Raw genomic sequence first — 21,082 nt, 5'->3', positions numbered from 1 at the left:
GGCGGCGTCTTACGATCGCGCTTCCCGATCGGGACTGTCGCGAATTTGCCCTAGCGTTCTTGCCACGTGTTAAACACTAAATGCGCATAGCACTGTTTCATTCTTGCCCTATACTGTAACATTCGCTAGCCACATCCAAGCACACCCATTACCCGGTCCCACGACGAGGCTTCTGGCAGAGTCGTAGACACCGCGCTTCCTTGCCCCGTGCTTTTGTTAACGTCCACACGGCGTTATCACGCGCAGGTATAGAATTCTCGAAGCTGATCACACTGAAACGAGTTATACTCAGGCGTTGGAACAGAGCGGTTTACTCTGGCCACGTGGGCTACGGCTGCTTCGCGCGAATGACCAAACCTAGATCCTCCGAAGGGGTTCTTTCGCTGTTTTTCCAAGGTATACCGCCGGCAGCGCAGGAATTTTCGATAGCGGTCAGCGAGAGACCGCCGCCGCTCGCTGGGAGAGAACAGAGGAAGAAGCGAGGAAGGAAAACACGGCCGAATCGCTGCTTCGGCCACGCCGTATCCGTCCTCGCGCGTCTCGTTTCCATCTCGACGACGCATATCCGTTCCCGCCATTGCGAAGGGGGAGCGAGCCACGAGGGCCAGTTGCCAAAATAATCACTCCATTCGCGCAGGCACGCACATCCAGTGCGGCCTCCGCAGCAAAACGCAGACCGGCCAGCAGCCAGGGGTGATGAGATGTGTTTCTCTTCTGTCCGAGATGTAAAGGGAGGGGAGGAGGAGAAGGATATATACGCCACTCGGAACGGAAAAGGCTGCCGAGAGCCGGACCCATTGGGCGTATAAACGCGCCCGACTCCCCCTACCCCGCCGGGTTATACACACGTATAAAACAAACCCCCTCCCTGCCAGCAGCCGCAGCGCTTCGCCGGAGCTCCTCTCTTTTTGAGGGAATTCGCATCTATATCGGAGTGTTGACGCAGCCAGCCGGCCCCGAGATGCGCTCGAGTCGGACGAGCTGCGAAGGCGGCCCCGAGCAGCCACCGGAAATCGAAAAATAACGGCGGAAAAATAATCGCGCCCGGGCTCGCGCGCCGAGAGAACGAAATCGGCGAAAACGCGTATCCGACGAGGCAGCGCGCGCCACTTCCGGCCGGCCGCTGAGCTCTTCGACAAACAAGGGGAGGATCGCGAGCAGTGCTGCTGCTGCCTGCGCAGATGTACTCCACGCTTTGGGGCACGTAGCGACGGATTAGGCCACAGCGGGCAGCCCAGGCCTGGGTGAATGTGGGCGTGAGTGCATGCGTTGTAAGCAGACGCCGTATACAAGTGCGCGCGTGCAAGCCAGGATAAGAGTAAAAAAAAAAAAAAGTTAAGAAACAACCGCTGGTAACAGTGACCAATGGCTTGCATTAAGCCGTACTACATTGCTAATCACAATGATAGAAGAAATCAACGATTCAACATTTCACTGAATTATGACCGAACGGGACACATTAAAATCCTAGCACCTATGGCATCATATTCTGACTAGCTTTTTTTTCCCTTTTGGGAGCACGAAAAGCTTTAAAACGGTCTATATGCTTGTCACGTAAGAATAATGGGTGGAGGTCGTGGATGTGGGCGGAGCTCTAATAGAGACTTCAACTGCATCCCAACTGTGAATCGGTGGAAGGACGGATCTCGGAGTCAGACTTAACTTCGGGGCCGGACGGTTGTCGGAGTCAGACTTAATTAGTCAGTGACAAATTAAGCGCTGCCGCTACCACACGGCCTACCGCAATGCCACATGTCAGGCCGTGCAGACGATGACGAAACGCAGGCAACGCAGCTCCCGTGGTTATTACCACGCTGACTTCCACACGGTCCTTGGTCGTAGAGCAACCAATAAGCAACCAAAAAGCAACAACACCACGCCAACAACCGCTTCAACGGCTTCAAGCAGCGCCGCCGCACGGCCGTACGACGAGCCTTTCTTGGGAATTCGAAAAGCGTTCTGCCGCGTTCCTAAGACAAAACAGCGCTGAAAGATAGCGAAACATTCCAGCTTCGACTTGGAGCCGTTTACAAAACACGTCAGACATGCGCACCGCCCTGCGGCTTTTCCCTCTGAAGTAGGAAAAGACTGAAGCCGAAAGGAGAGACGTATAGCAAGCGACCGCATCTCCAGATCTGCGAGCAATCGTCAAACTTTGGGCAAGAAACCGAAGAATTCCGAGCATTTCGGGTGAACGCAAAAACTTCGTGCAACAAAGCTTGCAGGACAGAAACATGATTCGACGACAGAGAAGGGTGGCCGGGATAGACGTTGGTTTATTGAGATGTTTGGAGCACGCTCATATATACGCGAACACTTCGAGAATGCAAGTTCACGTCCCCGCGAGAAGTTGAATGGAAAGGAAGTGTGGCATACGCGTCGTCCACCTTTCTGGGTGAGCAGGCGTGTGTTCGGAAGGAAGGGAATAAAAATGCATTCGTAAAGCGGAATTTGGAGAACTGCTCCGTTCTCAAGAAGGTTTCACTTATAATGAACACGACGATGATAATCAAATGAGCCTTCTCCGCAGCTTCTGTCGGCTGATAAATACGATTTCTTTATTAAGCAGCCGAAAGTATAGACCTCTCTATCTGGAACAGTTATCATAAGAAGCTTCAGCAGAGGCGTTCAAAAGCAGTCAGGCGCCGTCAGTTTACAAAGTAAGCTTTACACAGATCAACATACCAATACGCCGCTTGGAACGCGTATTCTTACAGAATACGTTGTGTGTTGTGTTGGGTTTAATGGCGCATGAGCATCTAAAGCCAACATGCGCCAAGCTCAAGGTGTAGGAAAATTGTTTTCTGCTGAATTTTACAAACATGCGAAAAACCATCAGTGGTGTAGAGGGCCTCAAACTTTTACGGAATTGCACGAAACGCTTGACACCTATGTGTCTGGCGATGTCGAGCCTGTTCACGGAGGTCAGGTTTTGGTTTTTCGTTCATATGGCCTATACAACAGTCAACAGTCCAAAGAAATTAAGAGGAGGAGAAGTAGAGGGGAGAGAGAGAGAGAGAGAGCTCAGTCGTGAGTGTCAGCATGCTTTGTAAAAGAAAGGCGCGCGGTGTTCTCCGGCCGTTTTCTTCAGAGGCATACGTCGCAAGGAACAAAAGGCCCCGCAGACGAGCACACCGCGGCGCGGTCATTTTCAATGAACCGCGTATCGTACGCAGGTCAATAGATGCCGGGCCCTCACGACCGCTTGAGCCTCAACCAGCTCTCTCCCTTCGTCTCGCCTGCGTTCATTTCTTAGCACCAGATACGGGCTGGCTTTGCTTCGGCTTCACTGCAGAGCAGCCGCATATACACCGCGGGAACCAGCGGTCAAGAAGCAGCCTCGCGGGGGGGAGGATCAAAAATAACTTCATGCCGCCCTAACGATCGGCAGCGCATATATGGGCAACAATTGTGGCTTACCGCCTCTCTCAAGCGCGCAACAAAGACGGCCCGGCGTTCAAAATTATCGAGGAAGCGCCAGAGAAGAAAGAATTGGGCAGCCAAGGAGAGGCGGACAGGAGGAGAACGAGGGGGCTCTAACGCGAACTTTGGCGAAGCGGCATATACGGCCTCCCGAACACAAAGGCTCGAGAGTCTATGAAGCGCACAGTTTCATTTTTCTTTTCCGTGCATCCTTTCTTCAGGCGGCATCGCACGGGTAGCCTTTGTTTTGTCCGGGTTTGTCACAGCTCGCGGCGACCGATAACGGAGGAAAGCCCAGTGCACAAGCAGACCCAGAAGTAGAATGCATATCTCGCGCCCGTATCTGCGCCTCTTCTGCTATATATACGATGGGCCAGGGAGCCCGACGGATCGCCGCCGCTCCGCTATCAGCTCTCGAGATCACAGGACGCGCTCTCTTTACCTCTCTCGCACATTTCAGCCGTAGCTCAAAGCTATTGCCGATGTTGGCGACCCCGGAGTCGATTTTGCCTCCAGTCTCAGGCATTCATGACGCATCACAATGACAACGTGATCAACGCCGCTCTAGGTTTATTTGATATGTCTACACTCCGGTTTCATACGTCAGGTGCAACGCTGTCAAAGCTAGCGCCCTTGACTGCGCTGCCTACATCCGCGATCAAAAAGTAGTGCGTTTCTCGTGATGAATGAAAAATAATAAATGGTTTGCCTGCAGGCTTACTATATGACACATTTGTCATGAACTTGATTAAATGCGCTCTTATTGAGCGCGATACGCTGTCGCTGTCTCGTGCCTTAGACCACTCGGCCACCAAAAAGCGCGGAGTGACACTCCCCCCATATTTTTTTCACGCGGACTTCTTTCGTACCTTTCAGAGCGTTGCACCTCACGCATTAAACGAAGTATAGATGCAGCGTGAACCGAAACGCGGACGAAAGAACATACAACAAGGACGTGAGGAGACTACTAAATGAATTCGATTGACGCAGTCCCCACACTTTCGCAGCCACCTACGCATACGCCTGGCAAATATATCTTGAAAACCGCTCCCCCAAGACCAGGCCCAGAAAACGATTTGATCGCGTTAATGCATCACCCCTTAAGATGCTATATGCATGCGTTGTGTACATGCAGGAAATAATATTGAACAAACCAGTTAGTTTGATAGCACGTCGTCAACCATTTTTGTGCGCAAAAATTTTGCCACCAGTACTTTATTTTCCTTCAGTTTGTAGTATCATGTGCATCTTCGAAAAACACAGCGATTTACGATTCCTCGAGCATTAATTTCTCAAATCCTGGCATTCTGATTTTCGAATTTTTAATCATTGTGGCACTTTGCAATGAATTTTTTACATGCGCGGGAAAAATTAACCGCTGATGTTTTCTGCTGGAAAAATAACAAAATGAGGTTTGAATCTACTACATATACGGAAAAAATGTTCGTTTGAAACCGAAACGAAGAGGGCTGCGATCATTCAAATACTCATCCCGACTTTTGAGTACACCGACATCATGCGGTGCGAAGCGGACGGTCAACAACCCGGGGACAGTCACTGAATGTTTACAACCTCTGAATATATAACGGCTCAAGCAATAGCACTAAGACTTTTAGCGGCAAAGAGGAAAAATGCGCTAAGCCTAACGTGGCTGCCGCTACTGTTTGTGCCCTTCGCGCGTGCGAGAGAGCTCGTGAGGACGTCGGAGACGCCACTTCGCCTCCTCGTTTTCGATTCCAGCTGCGTCGCCTTCGCTCGGACTCTCACAGGCGCGCCAATCTGCACGCATCTTAATTCCGGGCGTTTCCAAATTGGACGGCGCCGGCAGGGGCGGAGCCGAGACCCGATTGCATATCATCCAAGCGTTCGGCAAAGGCGAACGGGAGGACTTGCAGGGGACAAAACGAAACGGACCGTCGTCCGCTCACTTCCGCGTGACAAGGCCTTTGTTGTCCTCCTACTAGCATAGAGTGGGAGGAGAAGGAGGGGAGCTGATGGAAACTGGCTGTCCGCGGTCACGCACGACGCGAGGAGGAGGAGCTGCGGCCGAAGAAATGCGAATTGCTGCGACGCAATAAAGACGTGAGGAAACAAAACGAACGCGTGACTCCTTTGGTGTGCGCTCGGGGACGGCTGATTAAAATGCGCTTCACGCCAGTCGGTTACGGGTTAATTGTCCGCCGCCGCCGCGAGTGGACTGAAAGCGCGGGCGCACCGCACCGGTGGCGGTTCCACTCCAACGGAGATTCGGATTAGCGCGCGAGTTGGCCGGGCCGGAGCGGATTCCCGCGCTGTTATCTCGCATAAGCAAACAACCCGAAGCGCGAGAGCGCCCAAACCGTCGTGAGTCATGGCGCGCGTATACACGCGCGCTTGCCGTGGCACGACACCACGCGCGAGAGACCAAACAGACTTTGACATAGTTGGCACGACTGCTGCGAGGCCTTCGGTTTGGGCGGGGACCGAGCGTGGTCGGCCAGCAGAAGACAAGAGGAGAAAGTTGTCGCAAAACGAGCGTATACACAACAATCTGCGCCTCGTTAACAACAGACAGTTGAGCCGCTATAAAGGACAGTCGCTGAGCAGCAATTCAAATAGCGTATTGGCATCAGCACTGCCAAAGCTGTGATGAGTACAGAGGCACCGTTCAGACGTTCATGAATGAAATGCCAGTATAAAATAAGCACACCGGCATCTGGGATAGCATTCTTTAAAGTGCGCGTGCGCCAAACGTTATTTCATGGTGAGCCTTAACGAAAGCCCACGCTACATACGCTATTTCCCGATTTTAGCGTGCGCGACTCTTGCTTGCTTTAAAACAGTTCCCAAAACGCCGGCGCACTTCGAAGCAGGACCCCTCGCCTCGGACTGAATTCGTCGTTGTTACTGCCATTTTCAGTACGTTCAATGGCCATAAATGGGGCACCAAGCTTTCGCTTCGCCTCATTTCGCCTAAAACAAAACGTATGAGCGATAAATTCGTTTCATTTTTTATTTAGAGTGACGATCCTGCCGCTTGTAGTCCTAAAGAGAAGCGCCGGTTTGACAAAAATGACCTCCATTTTAACAACCAGATGGCGCCACTAGACTGACCTTATCGATGTGTCAGTTTGCATACGCTGAACTAAAATTGCGAATGTGAAAAATGGCGTAACGGCGCGCAAAATGCTCGCGTTTAGCGCCTGTGAGCTTCCTTACGCTTACAGTACATAGACAGCGGCGATTTATACTCAATTCTGACCATACTTGTGACTTGCGTACGCCGCGAGCATACGACAGGCAGACGACTAGAACGGAGAAACACATTTAACGCGCTCTCCTGATTGACCGAGGATGTCCATGCCTTTCAAAGTGCTGAAAGGTAGTTATGGTATGGAGTAAAGCTCCTGCTCAGTCAGCAACGTGTCTGGGAGGGGAGGTAAGGGGAGGGGGGCATCCTCTCTCCTCCCCTCCCCTCCCGGGAAGACACAAACTAGCTTACTTCACCACGACCGTACTACCTATATAAAATCGGAAATAAAACGCCTGAACCACGACGTAGTCGCACCCCACTCCGGCGCAGCTCGAACCCGATATGGGCGCCCAACGCAGCGTCCGCACCGCTCATCGTCAACTCGTATGCGCGTAACGCGCGCCAAGCGATTGTCCGTCGGCGACCAACGCCCATTCCATTTCGCAGCCGCTAGCGAGCGTGTGCTTCTCAGAAAGCGACGCACTCTCTCCCGCACGGATCCCGCGTGTACGTTATTTCTTCGCCTTCCAAATTGCCGCCTGCGTTGGCCGGCTTCCAAGTGGCGTCGCCGTCAGCACGTACGGGCTGTCAGGAGAAGATTAAAGTAATCTCTCCCGCGCGATAAACACGCGGAATACGAGTAAAGCGAAGGGAGTGGTCCCGCGCGAGGCGTACATGCATTTGCAAAGTTCCTCCGCACGAATCAATACTGCTCGGCCGGCGGCGTTCATTCCAAAACCCGCGTATACTATACGCGTGGGCTGCCTTGGCCGTGCTTTCCCTGGCTGCTGCTGCTGCGCCTTTTTTTTTTTTTTCTTGCGAGGCACGCGAGAGGACTCCCGGGAGGGACACAGAAATTTATTTTGTCGCCACTGGCAGCTCGCCCCTTTCCGCTCTTGAGGTCTCTATTGGAGGCGCGGGAACTCAGGAGCCATTGAAGAGGGCGGGGGAGGCCCCTTTAGACCGCGTTCTGCTGGCCGGTCGCCAGGAGGCGACTTATACCGATGCGGAGGCCGCCGCCAGAGCGGGTGTCGATTGCGCACCCTTTCGACGGGGCTCCCGCGACACCCGCTATCCGTAGCTATATGCGCTGTCCCGCTCGGTCTAGTGCTGGCTCGACAGAGGGCGACCCGGCTGATAATCCGGTATGTGCCATCCTGTGGCTGCCGCTCCGTCAGTCGGAAGTGCCCGTCAATCGGAACGAAAGAACCACCGACGACAAGGCAGTACAGAAGACGCTGCGAACGGCTGCGACTGCAGCAGGCGCCTGTTTCTCAACAACGGCAGATGTGTCCAGGAGAGTCTCCCTTTACGGCGTTATCCTGCAGTAGTTGCTGTAGTAGCTGCAGTACGTCTATAGCTGTCGTAGCAGAACATATAACATCGTCTCTCCTGTCACGTGACACTTTTCTCGAACAAAAAGAATGGGGCACTGGCAGCGCGTTTACTTTTTCGCCAGTAGCAATTTGCCTTGTGTGGCCATGCAGGTCGGTTCTTCGGTATGCGGGTCTGGGAATGCGCCCCTCGAACAGTGGCGGGGGGAGGCGTTACTGCTATTTCTGTCACTAATGCACGCCGGAAAAAGGCGAAAACTCCAGCTGCTTCTTTTTGCTTTTTTTTTTTTCGCAGTTCCGTCCGAGTCAGGTTTGCACTTCCGAAGTCCTGCGTTGCGTCTCAGGCTGGAGTTAGGTAGGAAGGAAGGAAACACTTTATTTAACTCCAGTATTTTCGACCTTTGCAGACTCGGTGGCGCCTTCAGAGGTTTTCCTCTTTGGTGTTATCCCCGGAGTCGTCTCTGTCGATCTTGTCCACATATGGTCACCTATGGTCAATGGTCGGTTGCCCTCAGTCCAGCACTCTGCTAGCCTCTGTCGCCCGTTGGATAAAACCGAAAGATAGAGCGACGAAAAGCGCATTCTACACCTTCTAAAAGCGCGGATGTTTCGGGCAGGCATCCACGCGGTGAATGTCCGCTCAACTAAACTCTGCTAATAAGTGTTCCCGATATACAATATAAGTACACCCCATATTTTCAAACAAAGACGACGAACGGGTACAATACTCCAATGCGAGGATGACAGGAACGCAACTTGCCAGTTGCAACTGCGCGAATCCGAAGTTGTACGTACCATCGTGCTCATTGTGAGCTGCAACGGAGAGGATGTAGGAAGAGTTCAGTTCCCGAAACTGTACCAGCACAGTGGTGCTCGAAAAATGTGCATTTAGCGGCTGATATAAAGAACAGAGTGCATTGAATGCTTGGGCACGTTTTGCGGTCTGTGTAACGCCGTTTTGATGCATTATAAAGTGGCGAAATTGGTTCACTCCGGGCGCGTTGCAGCTCATATTTGTACCTAGAAATTCTAGACAAGCGCATTTTTTTCAACGCGGGGTTTTTTATCGCAAGATTTAACCATAACTATCAATATATCCGCAGGTCCCTCCTCGGGACTATTGTGGTTTTCTAATATTTTTTTTAATGCACCCCTTAATTTTCCACGGCAGTCTTAATTACTCGCGGTGCGAGCACAGGACAAACTTTAAAAAGAAGATTTCGCTACCGATCAGTAGTTTACACCAGTCCCATGAATATATTCATAACAGTATCATACAAATATTCCACAGTTAGCTCCCAATTAAAAGTGATGTCCAAGAAAGTTGTACCTGTGAGCGCAATATACGCAACCGCAGCTGGCCGCACTGGGGAAAAAAAGATGCACTTACTTGCCGAAATGCGGATTCATACAACAAAACGTCATATTACCAACACAACAAATATGCTAATACTTGAGGTATAAGGTAAATAACCAAGCCGTTTCTTTTGAAGGATGGTAAAGGTTTGGGTAAAGAGAGAGAGAGACAGAGATCACTTTAACTTGCAACTTCGTTTTAGCCGCCGAGTATGGAATGAGCTTCTTCTACGAGGGCCAGCTGATGTTCAAACTACCTACTGGTAAGCTCTTGTAACACGCGATCAAGATTCAAGTAGACATTGACACGTGCGCCTTGCCAGCAACAGATCGAATGGCCTAAGACACAAACGTCTGTGCACTGCAGCGCCGTGTTCCAACGCTTGACATCGTGTCACGTGACCCAAGCATGAGGTCTCCATGTTGCTCGAGGGTATGATTGCTGCGCAACTTTGGGCGCTAACTCCAATTTCGGTGTCGGTAACACGTAGCACGTAGCACCCGCTCTCGAGACGGGGTAATTACGGCGCACGCATGCACCGCGAGAGCGATGGAGCGCAATTTGGAAGCACCGAGAAAATTACCTCGTTTCTGCATAAAGCTGAAGAGGTCGTCCAGGAACTCTTTCCTCTTGGGGTCTTCACTTAACTCGTACAACTGCAAGGAGAGAAAAAAAAAAGATAAAGAACCCGTTAGTCGTACAGCCACACACATAGGCGGTCAGAGAGGACCCACCGCCTGCAGCGAACCACTAATAATAGAGATGACTGCCTATCGGTCCCTATTGGGGGCTTGGAATTCCGGGAAGGAATGACGAAAATAGAACGCAAAAAGTGATCTCCTCGTGATTAAAATGGATGTGTCTGCGTTCTAGATAATTGAATGATCAGTATAACATAACTCTTGATCGCGTTAAGATAATTCGGGGACGTAGTGTGTCCGTAGAGAGGTGCTCTTCACAGCCGGCGAGGACGAACGGACGTCTTCGACGAGATTCGTACACATGTCGGCAAAAAATCATACTTTACTCTTCACTGTCACATGAGCACTGGAACCATATCTCGCTGTTATTTTCCATATTTTTGCCCTACATATATGAACAAGCAGTTGAGCATTGACTGAGCAACGTTTGTTGCAGGCCGCCGACCAATGTCCTATTTCTTTGCTAACTTGCATCTGCGAAATTCGCGACCTAAACTCCTGAAAGTAGCGAACGAGATGGGGACATTGCACTGGCGCTGTGTCTGTACGCCACTTCATTTCGCGTTCTAATTATTCAAGCTTTTGCTGCTTGCGTTGGTAGCATCCAGCAAATCCGAGCATAGCCCGTGAGGTATCCGATTTATCCTATTCCGCCCCCACGGGGAGGTTCCAGAAGCTCCGCTATTTCAAGCATTAGTTCTACGCAGAGCTCGTTGTAAAACAGCAAAAAGAAACAAATAGTATTCCCCGGAGTCTTGGCGCCTGACAACATCACCGGCAATACGATTTTGCGCACCGAAATTGTCGCAACAAGCGCCGAAATGACAGGTAGGGAGAGAGAGAGAGAGGGCCGCGAGTGAGAAAGTTCGACCACGAAACGGCCCGTGGCACAGCATCGGTGCGCTTACAGGTCGACAAAGATAGCACGCCTCCGGGTACTTGGTCCAGATCAAAGGCCCCTTCCCCCCCTCGAACGGCCTGCCCGGCAGAGAATGCCGCCGTTCTGAGGGGGAGAGCGGGGCGAGATGCGCAGCAGCCACGCAACGACGAAAGACACACAAGGGTTCATCAAAGCGGCCTCGCGAGAGAGAGGGGGAAAAAAAGAGGAAAAATAAAAGGGTAGTAATAACGCGGCAGGGCATCTCAGCGGTGCCGGCCGGGAGGGGTTCGGCGAGGAAGCCAGAAAAATGGCCGAGAAGAAGGGAGCGATGGAGTCACACCGGCGCGAGAAGACATCGCGGAGACAAAAGAGAAACAAGCGTCGGCGTGGGGGGAGGTCGGCCAGTTTCACTCGAGAGCGACGAATACACGCGGCGGCGCAAGAAACGAGCCGCGGGGCCCAGGGGGAGAGGGAGAGAGCAAGCACCGAGCGAGGTGGCAAAACAGGAGGAGGAGGTCCTCTTCTTCTCCGAGCAGACATTCGCGCTCGTCGAGATCTGTCACGCGAGCAGCTTTAAAAATAAATCCGCGAATCACACCTCCACGGCTCCTCTAAGTACACTGACGTTCGGCGTGGGGATGTGTCTCGCCAACTCGGCGTGATTTATAGCGGGTTAATTTTGGATAACGCCGGCGGTGGCGGCGGAGAGAGCTGCTGCAGCCACGTAGATGGGAAGCTGCCGCCGCGCGACAACCCGAATGAGCAGCAGCCGGGGCCATCGGGCTCCTCTGCGGCTGCCGGCCGGGGCTGAGCGGGGTTCTTTTCCATCAGGCCGTAAACGTGCCGGAATAACGGCATGCGACGCGTGACGCGCGCAGCAGCCTCTGAAGGCGCGGTTATACTCCGACGTAGCGCGCGCGCGCGTGCGCGCGCGGCACGGCAACGTCACGTCGGCGAAACGCGACCCTCTATACTCCAGCGGCGCCCGACCGCCAGCGTGTTCGGCGGCTTCCGGCGCGGTCTGACGGAGCTCGGCGCGGAATGCAACCGGCTGCATTTCGCGCGGGCCGCGCCGAGAGAGCGCCGGAGCCGCTCACCCAGAATGCACCGCGCGCGCCTCCCACGCCACTCCTCCCCTCTACCCCCTTCGCCGCTCGCCTCCTCTCCCAGCCGGTTTTCGAACGAAGAACGTTCTGCGCATGCGCTGCCTCGCGTCGGAGCGGCTTGAGTGTAGAGCTCCCGAACTGAGCCTGGCGTACCGTCGCCGATCTGACGTATCCGACCACAACCGGCTCTCGCCCGCGCGCGCGCTACGTCGGAGTATAACCGCGCCTTCAATGAGGGGGAGAGGGGGAGATGCGCATGTACGGCGGCCTGAAGTGCAGCGTCGTCGTGACGTCACAGCGCTGGCTGCCGCGCGCGCGTGCGCCGCTCACGTATGCGCGCCACATGCTCGCAATCATCGCGCCTTTGATATACGGCCCGAGGGAACTCTGCGAAAAACGTGCGCCGTATCTGGCGATGGGGACAGGGCAGCGCGCACTGTGCCTGCCTGACCCGGACGAAGAACTGCGTGAACGAAGTCGGCGCTCTGAGCGCAGCCCCAGTGGAGCAAACACAGAGGTGCCACCGGCAATGGGCGTGGTCGGTACCGCGAGTAGCCACGATTTCATCAAAGATCGGCATTAAAAATGAGTTCCCGCGTGCATCTTTGCAAAGGGAACCCGCGCTACACGAGACTGCGTTCCGCAAACTGTCGTGAGAAGTTGAACGGTGAACGCACACTGGCACTATCATAGAAAAGATGCAAAATTCACGCTTTTTTTTTTTGTTAAATATTGTGAAACGGCGGTTTAAGACTCGAGCACACTGAGCGCCCGCTAGTTGGACTAAGTGCTCAGTGTAACCGCGTATGAAACTGCAGTGGTCAATAAGCGAAAGTCGTGCAGCGGTGCGCGCAGCCCTGTCCTCTGAAAGACATCGTTAACCGACTTGGCGAACCACGTGCACTGACAAGCAGCTCTTCAATGTCCCTGGCATGTTGGGTTCGGGAGCCATAAACTGCTCTTTGCAGCTGGAAGCCAACATGCAGGTGCCTGCAGAAATTTTCAGAACGCGCAAAAGCGAGAAAGCGTGCAGGCCATTTATACCATTTACCTTGATACCACGCAGCACCCATAGAGGCGCATGCATTTTCCGGGACTATCATATATGCTTGTAAATACAAGGGTGCCCGTCCGTTTTTCAGGTCACCAGACATGTTCAGTGAGGGGCCGGGTGCCAGGTTTAGACGATGTATTACCGCGCTCTCTGCAAGGGACGTTAGCTCGTTTGACGGCGTTCAGCAGCGTCCGCGCAGGTACACAGCTGAGTAACACTTGCCTTTCCACAGGTACAGCAGTGCACCTGCCCGGATGGACGGGTAAAAATGAATGGACACGGTGGAAGTGGACAGCGGGAGACCGCAGACACGGGAAAGTCGAAATGTACCCTCATATAATGCACTTCAAGCACTGGAAAAGCTTAATTTCCTAGCAGTCAAAGCGTGCAACTACGACGTCAAGTGAGCTCTCTGTGGTTCCCTGAGCGACCTACAGAGTGCACACCACACTAAACACCTTAAGCAATACAGTGTACCCTGTTATCATCACCGTTACCGGAGTGTCTGCACGGGCTGATTGGTGCCGATGCTGCCGGCGCGCGCGCGCAACTACCGGATATCTGGCGCCTTCTGGGGCCATCAAGGCAATTTGCGCATGCGCATTGCCGGCGCGCGGGCTCCCAGCATTCCGGTAACGTCAACGTGGTATGATAAAGATGTCTAGTGGTTAAGACGACGTTTCAGGTCTTTTGTGGCTTTGGGATCTGAACCCCCCCTCCACCAACACGCGACCAACGTCCGAGAACATTCCCCCATACGCAGAAGCCAATTCTAAGCCTGTTCGCTCGAAAAGGGAGCCCCTCGATCGCCACCTTCCAAATCGGGTCGCGACCTCTTGCATCTTCGTCTGCATACACAATCACGGCCGCACTTGACACAAGGCGCCGATTATCGCGCACCCGAAGGCTTCGCGCACTTTACGCTTTTCCTGAAGGCATCGCAGCCGGCGAGCGAAGCGCTCAAGAGCAGAAGAAAGAAATGGGTGGGCAGACGGCTTTAGCTTTTACCCCGTTCGGAGATTCGTCGTGGAAGGCCGGCTATCACGGTGAATTAGCATGCGCGCGTAGTGTGTCTGAACGGAAAGCAGAGGCGGAAAAAACGGGAATGTACCGGGGGTGCCACGATATCACGGCGCAATCGCGTTCGCTAACACCTCGCATCCTCCGCGCGAACACGATCGGGCTCGATAGGGCGCGCGTGGCGGAGGCGCGGCGAGGTTGCGCGAAACGCGGCTTCCCCGCCCTGCTCCGCTACACCGGGGCAGAGGTGAAAGGAAGGGACGGAAAATAAAACGGGAAAAGAAAAGAAAAGGAAAGAAGAGGGGACAAACGGTGTACAGAAGGAGGGCGTCGCCGAGAGCGAAGGAGGAGACGCTCCCGCGGAGGAGAGCCGCCGACATCACCGCGGTCGGCAGCTGCTTGTCCATAGCAATAGGCGCCGACGGAACGTAGTTCGCCGCTTATAATATAGATGTGCCGTAGAGGCGGACACCTGTTTAGCGAACGGCCGCGCTGGTGCTGAACGAGCAATTTTGTGGACAAGTAGAGAGAACGGATCAAGAAATACTAACTTAAGGCCAGTATTCCTAAATGTTCACCGCCACCCGCTTACGAATCGACAGAGCGACAAAACGAAATCGTTGTGACCGTGGCAGGGCATGTAAAGTCGGGGACAAAAGTCTCCGGACCACGCATTCCTCTAACGAAGCCGATAGCTCTGCTATTAGTCGGCGGCTGGAGACCGCACTTGCGGAGGTAAAAGTTAATTTTTTGTTCTTTCATCTCCACAAGTGCGGTCTCCAGCCGCTGTCTGATAGTAGAGCTATAAGCTTCGTTTGGGGAGCACGTGGTCCGGAGACTTTTGTCCCCGACTGTACAGCCATTCTCGCAGTTCTTATAATATCCGAGTTAGAAATGGCAGATGACGTTGCTCCTTTACCTGCATGTAGAATCGGTCGGAAGAGAAGACGAATATGGCGTGCTACGAATTATTTTCCTTCATAATATTTTCCGGCAGTCAGGAAAAATCTGGCTGAAGCTTAGCAAAGTACGTATATCAAAATGACTTCGCCCATGCAGCCTGCCCGTATCACTGTAGAGAGGAGCGGCGGCGGGTAAAACGCGAGCTTGCGATTGTTTTCCGCGTTCTGTGCCCCCAAACAGGTGCTCTGACTAAACTTGTCAGCTTCTGAACGAAAGGAAAGGTCCAGACAAAATACGCCCCACCCGACGACAGAGCCGCCAGGCGAGTCAGTTTCAGTTGCCGGGACCGCTGAGCGAGACAGGAGTGCGTGTATGCTACAAGAGACATCATGAAAATGTTCCGCTTTCAGTGAAATCTCGCATACATGTAACCGCCTTACACGAAAACACAGCACTAAACTATACGCGGACAGCAAGGCGCCATCTTTAAGCACTGTGAGCGATAATGAAGTACGATAATGCTACCTGATCCAACTACTTTAATGCATAAATTGCGCATGGAAGCACCCACAATGCCACAGTTTTATGGAGAAACAAACTCATAGACGCCGCAGGTCGACACCAACTAAATACTCAAGTCGTCGTGGTGAGCGAGAGAAAGTAAATACGAAGTTTAGGCTTCACTCAAAGCTCAGCACGCATCGTGTAGGCTCAATACGAACAAGTATCGTTCAGACACACCCCAATACCAAAATTTCAACGCATCGCACCCCGACAACGAGTAAAATTAGCGCATTTCCAACAGCGGAGAAGATCCGCGCTGGCAGGTTCGAGAAACATGTCGCATGCCACCGTTACACTGGAGGCCCTGAACTACTGCTGGTTAATACCCGCGCAAACGTCGCCGTCTCCCCTACTCGGTACAGAGCGTGCAACCGCGATTCCCCGCGAATGTGAGCCCACACGACCGATCGCCACCCACGGCCGCCATCGAATGGCGTCGGCCATGCTAATGAGCAGCGAGCAACCCGACGGGCGAACCTTGGCGCATCCTTTTTCAGTGAGCGAAAACCACGTGCCTTCTGATACTCGCACACAAACGAACTTGTGTAGTAACGAACGCAGCGTTCCCTTTTCCTCCTCCTCTCTCTATTTCTTTTTACGCGGACGCCAGCAGACGGCTCACGCCGGACGCTTCGCGCTCTGGCCTTGATCGACGCCCACAGACATGGCGCGGGGAGCGGCGTCGCGCCGGCGCAATGCAACAATGTCGGCACCGCGTTGGCCCACGAACATTCGCCACGTTTGCATATCGGAGCGTTTCCTCCTTCCTCTGCAGTGGATCTGTGACGCCTACTCTCTGAGAAAGACCGGCCAAGGCTGCGGAATCGGACGAATTCGCGGAGAAAAAGTCGAGCCCAATAGACCCACATGCGCTCCGTGCCGACGCAGCTCGCATCAGCTTTCGCGGCACGCGCGCGTCCCACAGCCCAGCGCGGCGGCGGAGGCCTGGGAGCGACGGGCCGACAGCTCCCAGCCTCGTCTCACTCGCTTACGTTTGGACACAAAAGCCAGGATGCAAAGAGAATCGGAAGGTCTACCGACACCGCGCCCCAAAAACTGCAGCTGACCAACACTCCAAGATGACATCACCAACAAGTGCCTCAGTGCACCACAAGGCAAATCTTGCAGTGTCGGTTGGGACCATAATGGCGAACCTATGGGGGAAAACGACTAACATCTGCTGCGATGCCTTGAGAGAGCACTTTGCTCCAGTCACTTTCGACTGCGCTCATGGAGTCTTTTTCGTTCCTATGTCTCTAGTCGTTGTCTCATTCACGCAGACCTACCTTTTAATGAAACGATCCAACTATCCCGCAAGAACATTCTACTTGAATTGATCTACCTACAATGATGGCTCATGTAACGCTTCCGAGACAATTTGATGTGACGATTCTCTTCAGATTCTTAACCTTTTCGCGTGTCGTCAGTGGCTCAAGCGCCGCCAATTCACTGTTGTGGGCGGATTCGACTAGCCGACGCGACGCACCATAACAACAAATATTCCAGTTGTATTATATGCACTGTGTCCGCATCTTGGTGTCATTACCAGTGGCCAGCACATCAGCATTTCGAACAGGCAGTGCTCCTTACTATTGCCACCACCGCCAAGCGGCAGCAGTCATGTAAGAAAATAAGACGCCAATTCACTGCAGATAGTTCTGGTTGTTTCAGAATGCTAAATCGCTTCGTGCTAAGGCACGCCAACCTCTTCGTTCATGAACCGCTGCCTCGCGTCGTGCTAACGCTCGAGTGACACGCAGCTACGACAGATGGCACCAAATCAGTCACCCAGCGCTGGGTGCGGTACACTGACCCCAGTCCCTGTTCCCCACCTCCCCCTTTTTTCCTCGCTGCAAGCAGACGTCGTCTTTGTTACCGCACCACAGAAAGACGAGTTCAACCATGTCGAAAACGCGCAAAGCTTGCGAAATGGAGCGCATGCGCCACGCATGCCCACATAAGCACGTGCCCACGGACATACCCGTTAGCAGTGCGGCCAACAGAGAGCCACGCAGAGTTTAAGATGAGAAAAGAAGTGTCGAAGGCAAGCCAAGATTGCAGAGGCGCCTTCTCACCCTCAACACGCCCCCTCTTTTCTTTTTTACTGTCTATCTCTTCTGAGCCAGGGTAGAAACTCTATCAAGCCCTGTCGACGACGTCCCGCTATTTTAGTAGCATGGAGGCACTTATCCTGGCTGCCTTGTCTGTCGTTACCCCGATCTTCTTATCCCCTCCACCAACGCGCTATTTTGCTTTTCCTCACCTGCACGCTTTCTTTCTCTGTCACTTCTTCCCTTGGCGTCGCCGCAGCCTACGCCCTGCCTTCCGTCAGCTCTGGTGCGCCTCAATAAAATACTGTTTGACGTGCGTTCTCTCATCCCCGACCCTTCCTATGAGTCTCCCTCTCCCCTTCGTGCACCCTTTTCCACCTTCAGCAAGGCGCGCGCGCTCATAAGGGCGCTCCTGCTGTCGTTGCCTTCGTCAGAGGTGCGCGCAGGATGCAGCACACGCAGACGCACCAGAGAGAAAGCAGAAAAAAAAAGAAACAAAGTTACCCTATTCTTTCTTGCCCAGCTTAAAATGGCCACAAAAAAAAAAAAGAAGGCCGAGGAGGGGGAAGGACGGCATCTTACGCCAACAAACAAACAAAAGCTTCAACAGCAGAGTGAGGGGAAAGGTGGAAAGAAAGAGTAAGTAAAAAGAAGAAATAGTAGAAAAGGGGAAGCGAGAGGTGAGCGCCCAGGCCTCCCGCATAACGGACACGAGCCGGGAAGCCGAGGTTACGCAGAGAGGGCCCCCCCTGGAAACGCACAATTTCGTGGCGAACGTTTTCTTCTTGCGTTTTCTGTCTCCCTCTTTCTTCCTCACGTTCTTGTCCGTCGCGTATAAATAGAGCCGAGACTCCCGTAGCGGTAGCCGTAAGCGGAGGATGCTACGCCCCCATCCTCGCCTTCACAGCGGCTCTCGGCTATCATCGGCTTGTTAGCCCTGCACCACGGCTGGCTTGCAGCGCCACGGTCCGGGTAGCTGGGTGCGCTTATAGACTCGAATCACGAAGGCTGAGCGCCGGTCGTCGCCCTTCCATCTATATTCGATATACCCTTACCTCCAGGTATCAGAAACGAGCTCGACAAGCGAAAGGCAATGATTCGGAGACTGGCGTACAGACTGCAGCTTCGCGATTATGAAATTGATTGATACATTTATTGGAAATCCCAAAAGTGTTCATGGGAGAGCAGGGTTGGGTCCTTAGCCCAGGACTCCATTCTCTCTTGCAGCCTTCTCGAGTACTCGTTGAGGTCAGAACTGGCGAGCAGGGACTCCCACTGCTCTCGAGACGTGCATATGCGTTTTCTTACATCCGACTTGCCCTCACATTCCCTCGTAATGTGGCCTAGGGAGGGATGCCAGCCTTCGCACCAGGGACAATCCTCCCTATAACTAGTCGGGTACATGCGGTTATAAAAGAGTAGGTTTGGATAGCCCAACGTTTCAATTTTTCGCCAGTCCTGGGATTGCTTTCTGTCTAGATCCTTGTGTGGGGGAGCATGACAGCGCCTAATGGTACAATAATTTTCTAGGCGATCAGAGAAGGACATGACTCCCGGTGTTGAGGGTAACAGGTGTCGCACGCTTGGCGTAAGCTCGAGCTAGCCTATTTGCTCTCTCGTTTCCGGGTAATCCTTCTTGCCCCGGCATCCAATCAATGCATCCCGGAACGGAATTCGGATTTGCTACTGCTACCGACCCCTTCCTGCGATACAGGGATGACTAGGTTTAAACTGTCATTTCTGTCTCTATTCTTTTGAATAAAGCCTTCAACCCTGTCCTTTCTGCGTCCCTTTCGGGATGCATTCTCTTGCTCAAGGGGCTGACATGGGCCGCCTTGCGCATTGGGTTTGGTGGGATGCTGCCGTTAGACCGTATATCGTCTAGGCCAGCTGGCATGCCGATCCTGTACAGGGCCTGCCTGCCCGGGGCGCTTGTTTCGAGTCTGGTGTTTTGCGTACACAAGAGGGCTTCCCTATATTCGGAATATGTGTCATGTACCCCTACCTTTAGTAGTTTCGCTGTGAGTGTGTAGTTGTACAGGCCTAACGCTAACTTAAACGGTTTCCTTATGAGTGCGCCCCCGTCGGTCGACCTCCGCTTTGCTTAGTTCGTGGTAGGGGAGGCTGCAGGTTACTCTAGATATGATGCTAGATTTTACCAGTCGCACAGTGTCCTCTTCTCTCATCCCTCTGTTTTTATTCGTAAACCTTCTGAGCATTCTGGATTCTGGATATATGCGCTGCCTGGTTTCGTAGGATTTGGATCCTATGGGCAGCAGATGCGCCTCGTCCACTTCGCAGACCGAAGCCGGTCAATCTCTTGTTATTGATGTTGTTACGATGCGGGCAATGAGATGCGCGGCTTACACAATGTTCCCTCATTGACGTCGACCACACCACACAGGCTCTGTCTGAGCTGTCAAGTTTGGTAATTTTCTGGCTAAACTTAGCCGGCTGCATCAAACAACCAGCACATAGGTGAATATTCCCGATCTGAACCCGCGGCGACGGCAGCGACACGCCGATGACGCCTGTCTTCTAGACATGACGCTAACAACGAGCAAAGCATCATCCACAAGCCCAGACTCAGGTGGCAGGAAATCCGCTATTCTGCACGGAGCTGTAGCTTTGCTGTGCTATTTTGGCGCCGAACAAGCAATGGGCTGAGCAGTTCATGAATTGACCCGTTTAGAGAGATCGCCGATGGCTCTTCAAGTGCCATCTCAATGTGATTTAAGTTAAGTGGCCCTGCAGCTACTCAGCTCACAGTACTCGAACATGGTTGGCGGCTTTCATTCGAGCACTGTTTGCATCTAAACGTGCACGTCAAACACGTGACAAACGAGGCCGCCTCGGGTGACAGCGCAAGCGTCGGTGGCCGCCAGCCGTTCGCTGCGGACGCACTTCAGCCGTGTCGCAGTGGCGCCGGGCGCCATCGAGAGAACGATGCATGGAAATAACGCCGTTTTCGAGTGCGACAATAAACAGCGCGGCTCCGAAGGGTGATGATACCCGCGCGTCACGACAACCTCCTCCCAGGGCCTCTCGGCCTCTTCCCGAGGCTGTGATCGCGTTAGATAGCGACTCGGCAGCCATTCAATGGTGCCGATTACTGTTTCTACGCGCGTCGCGGGTCACTAGCTGGAACCGCGCGTTCAAAACAACTCGCCCGCAGCAAAGGGGGCCCCCAAGACCGGCGAAGCTTCTATACTGCGACACTTCACAAACCATGTGGATAACAGGCGTGTGTTGCCGTATCGGTTATGGGATGGACAGGTTCGAGCCAGGTATAGTCAAGTTTTCGAGGAAAATCAGCACTCGTGCAGAGCGTGGCTGGAACAACAGCTCTCGCAACAACGGGACGAAGAATCGGCGACTGCCAATGCAGTCGTTAAATTATCTCTTATCTGGCGGGCGGCACTGAAATAAGGCCGCTTCGGTAGGAATTGGCAACCAC

The 21,082-nt window shown here is 53.2% G+C and overlaps 1 protein-coding gene across 5 annotated transcripts in view; it reads right to left on the bottom strand.

The window, feature by feature from the left end:
- Positions 1-21,082, bottom strand: part of LOC149341230 (AT-rich interactive domain-containing protein 3C-like) — a 264,429-nt gene that overhangs the window by 95,310 nt on the left and 148,037 nt on the right. For all 5 annotated transcript variants that reach the window (XM_089543176.1, XM_089543178.1, XM_089543177.1 and 2 more), the window contains one exon: positions 9,930-10,002. In XM_089543176.1, the coding sequence (XP_089399302.1) occupies positions 9,930-10,002 (73 nt within the window). The remainder of the gene's footprint in view (positions 1-9,929; positions 10,003-21,082) is intronic.

The sequence above is a fragment of the Amblyomma mixtum genome, chromosome 5 (assembly GCF_055824585.1).
Source record: "Amblyomma mixtum isolate Tamu chromosome 5, ASM5582458v1, whole genome shotgun sequence".
NCBI lineage: Eukaryota > Metazoa > Arthropoda > Arachnida > Ixodida > Ixodidae > Amblyomma > Amblyomma mixtum.
Note: the sequence above shows the minus strand (reverse complement) of the source record. Positions and strands in the feature narration are given on the sequence as shown.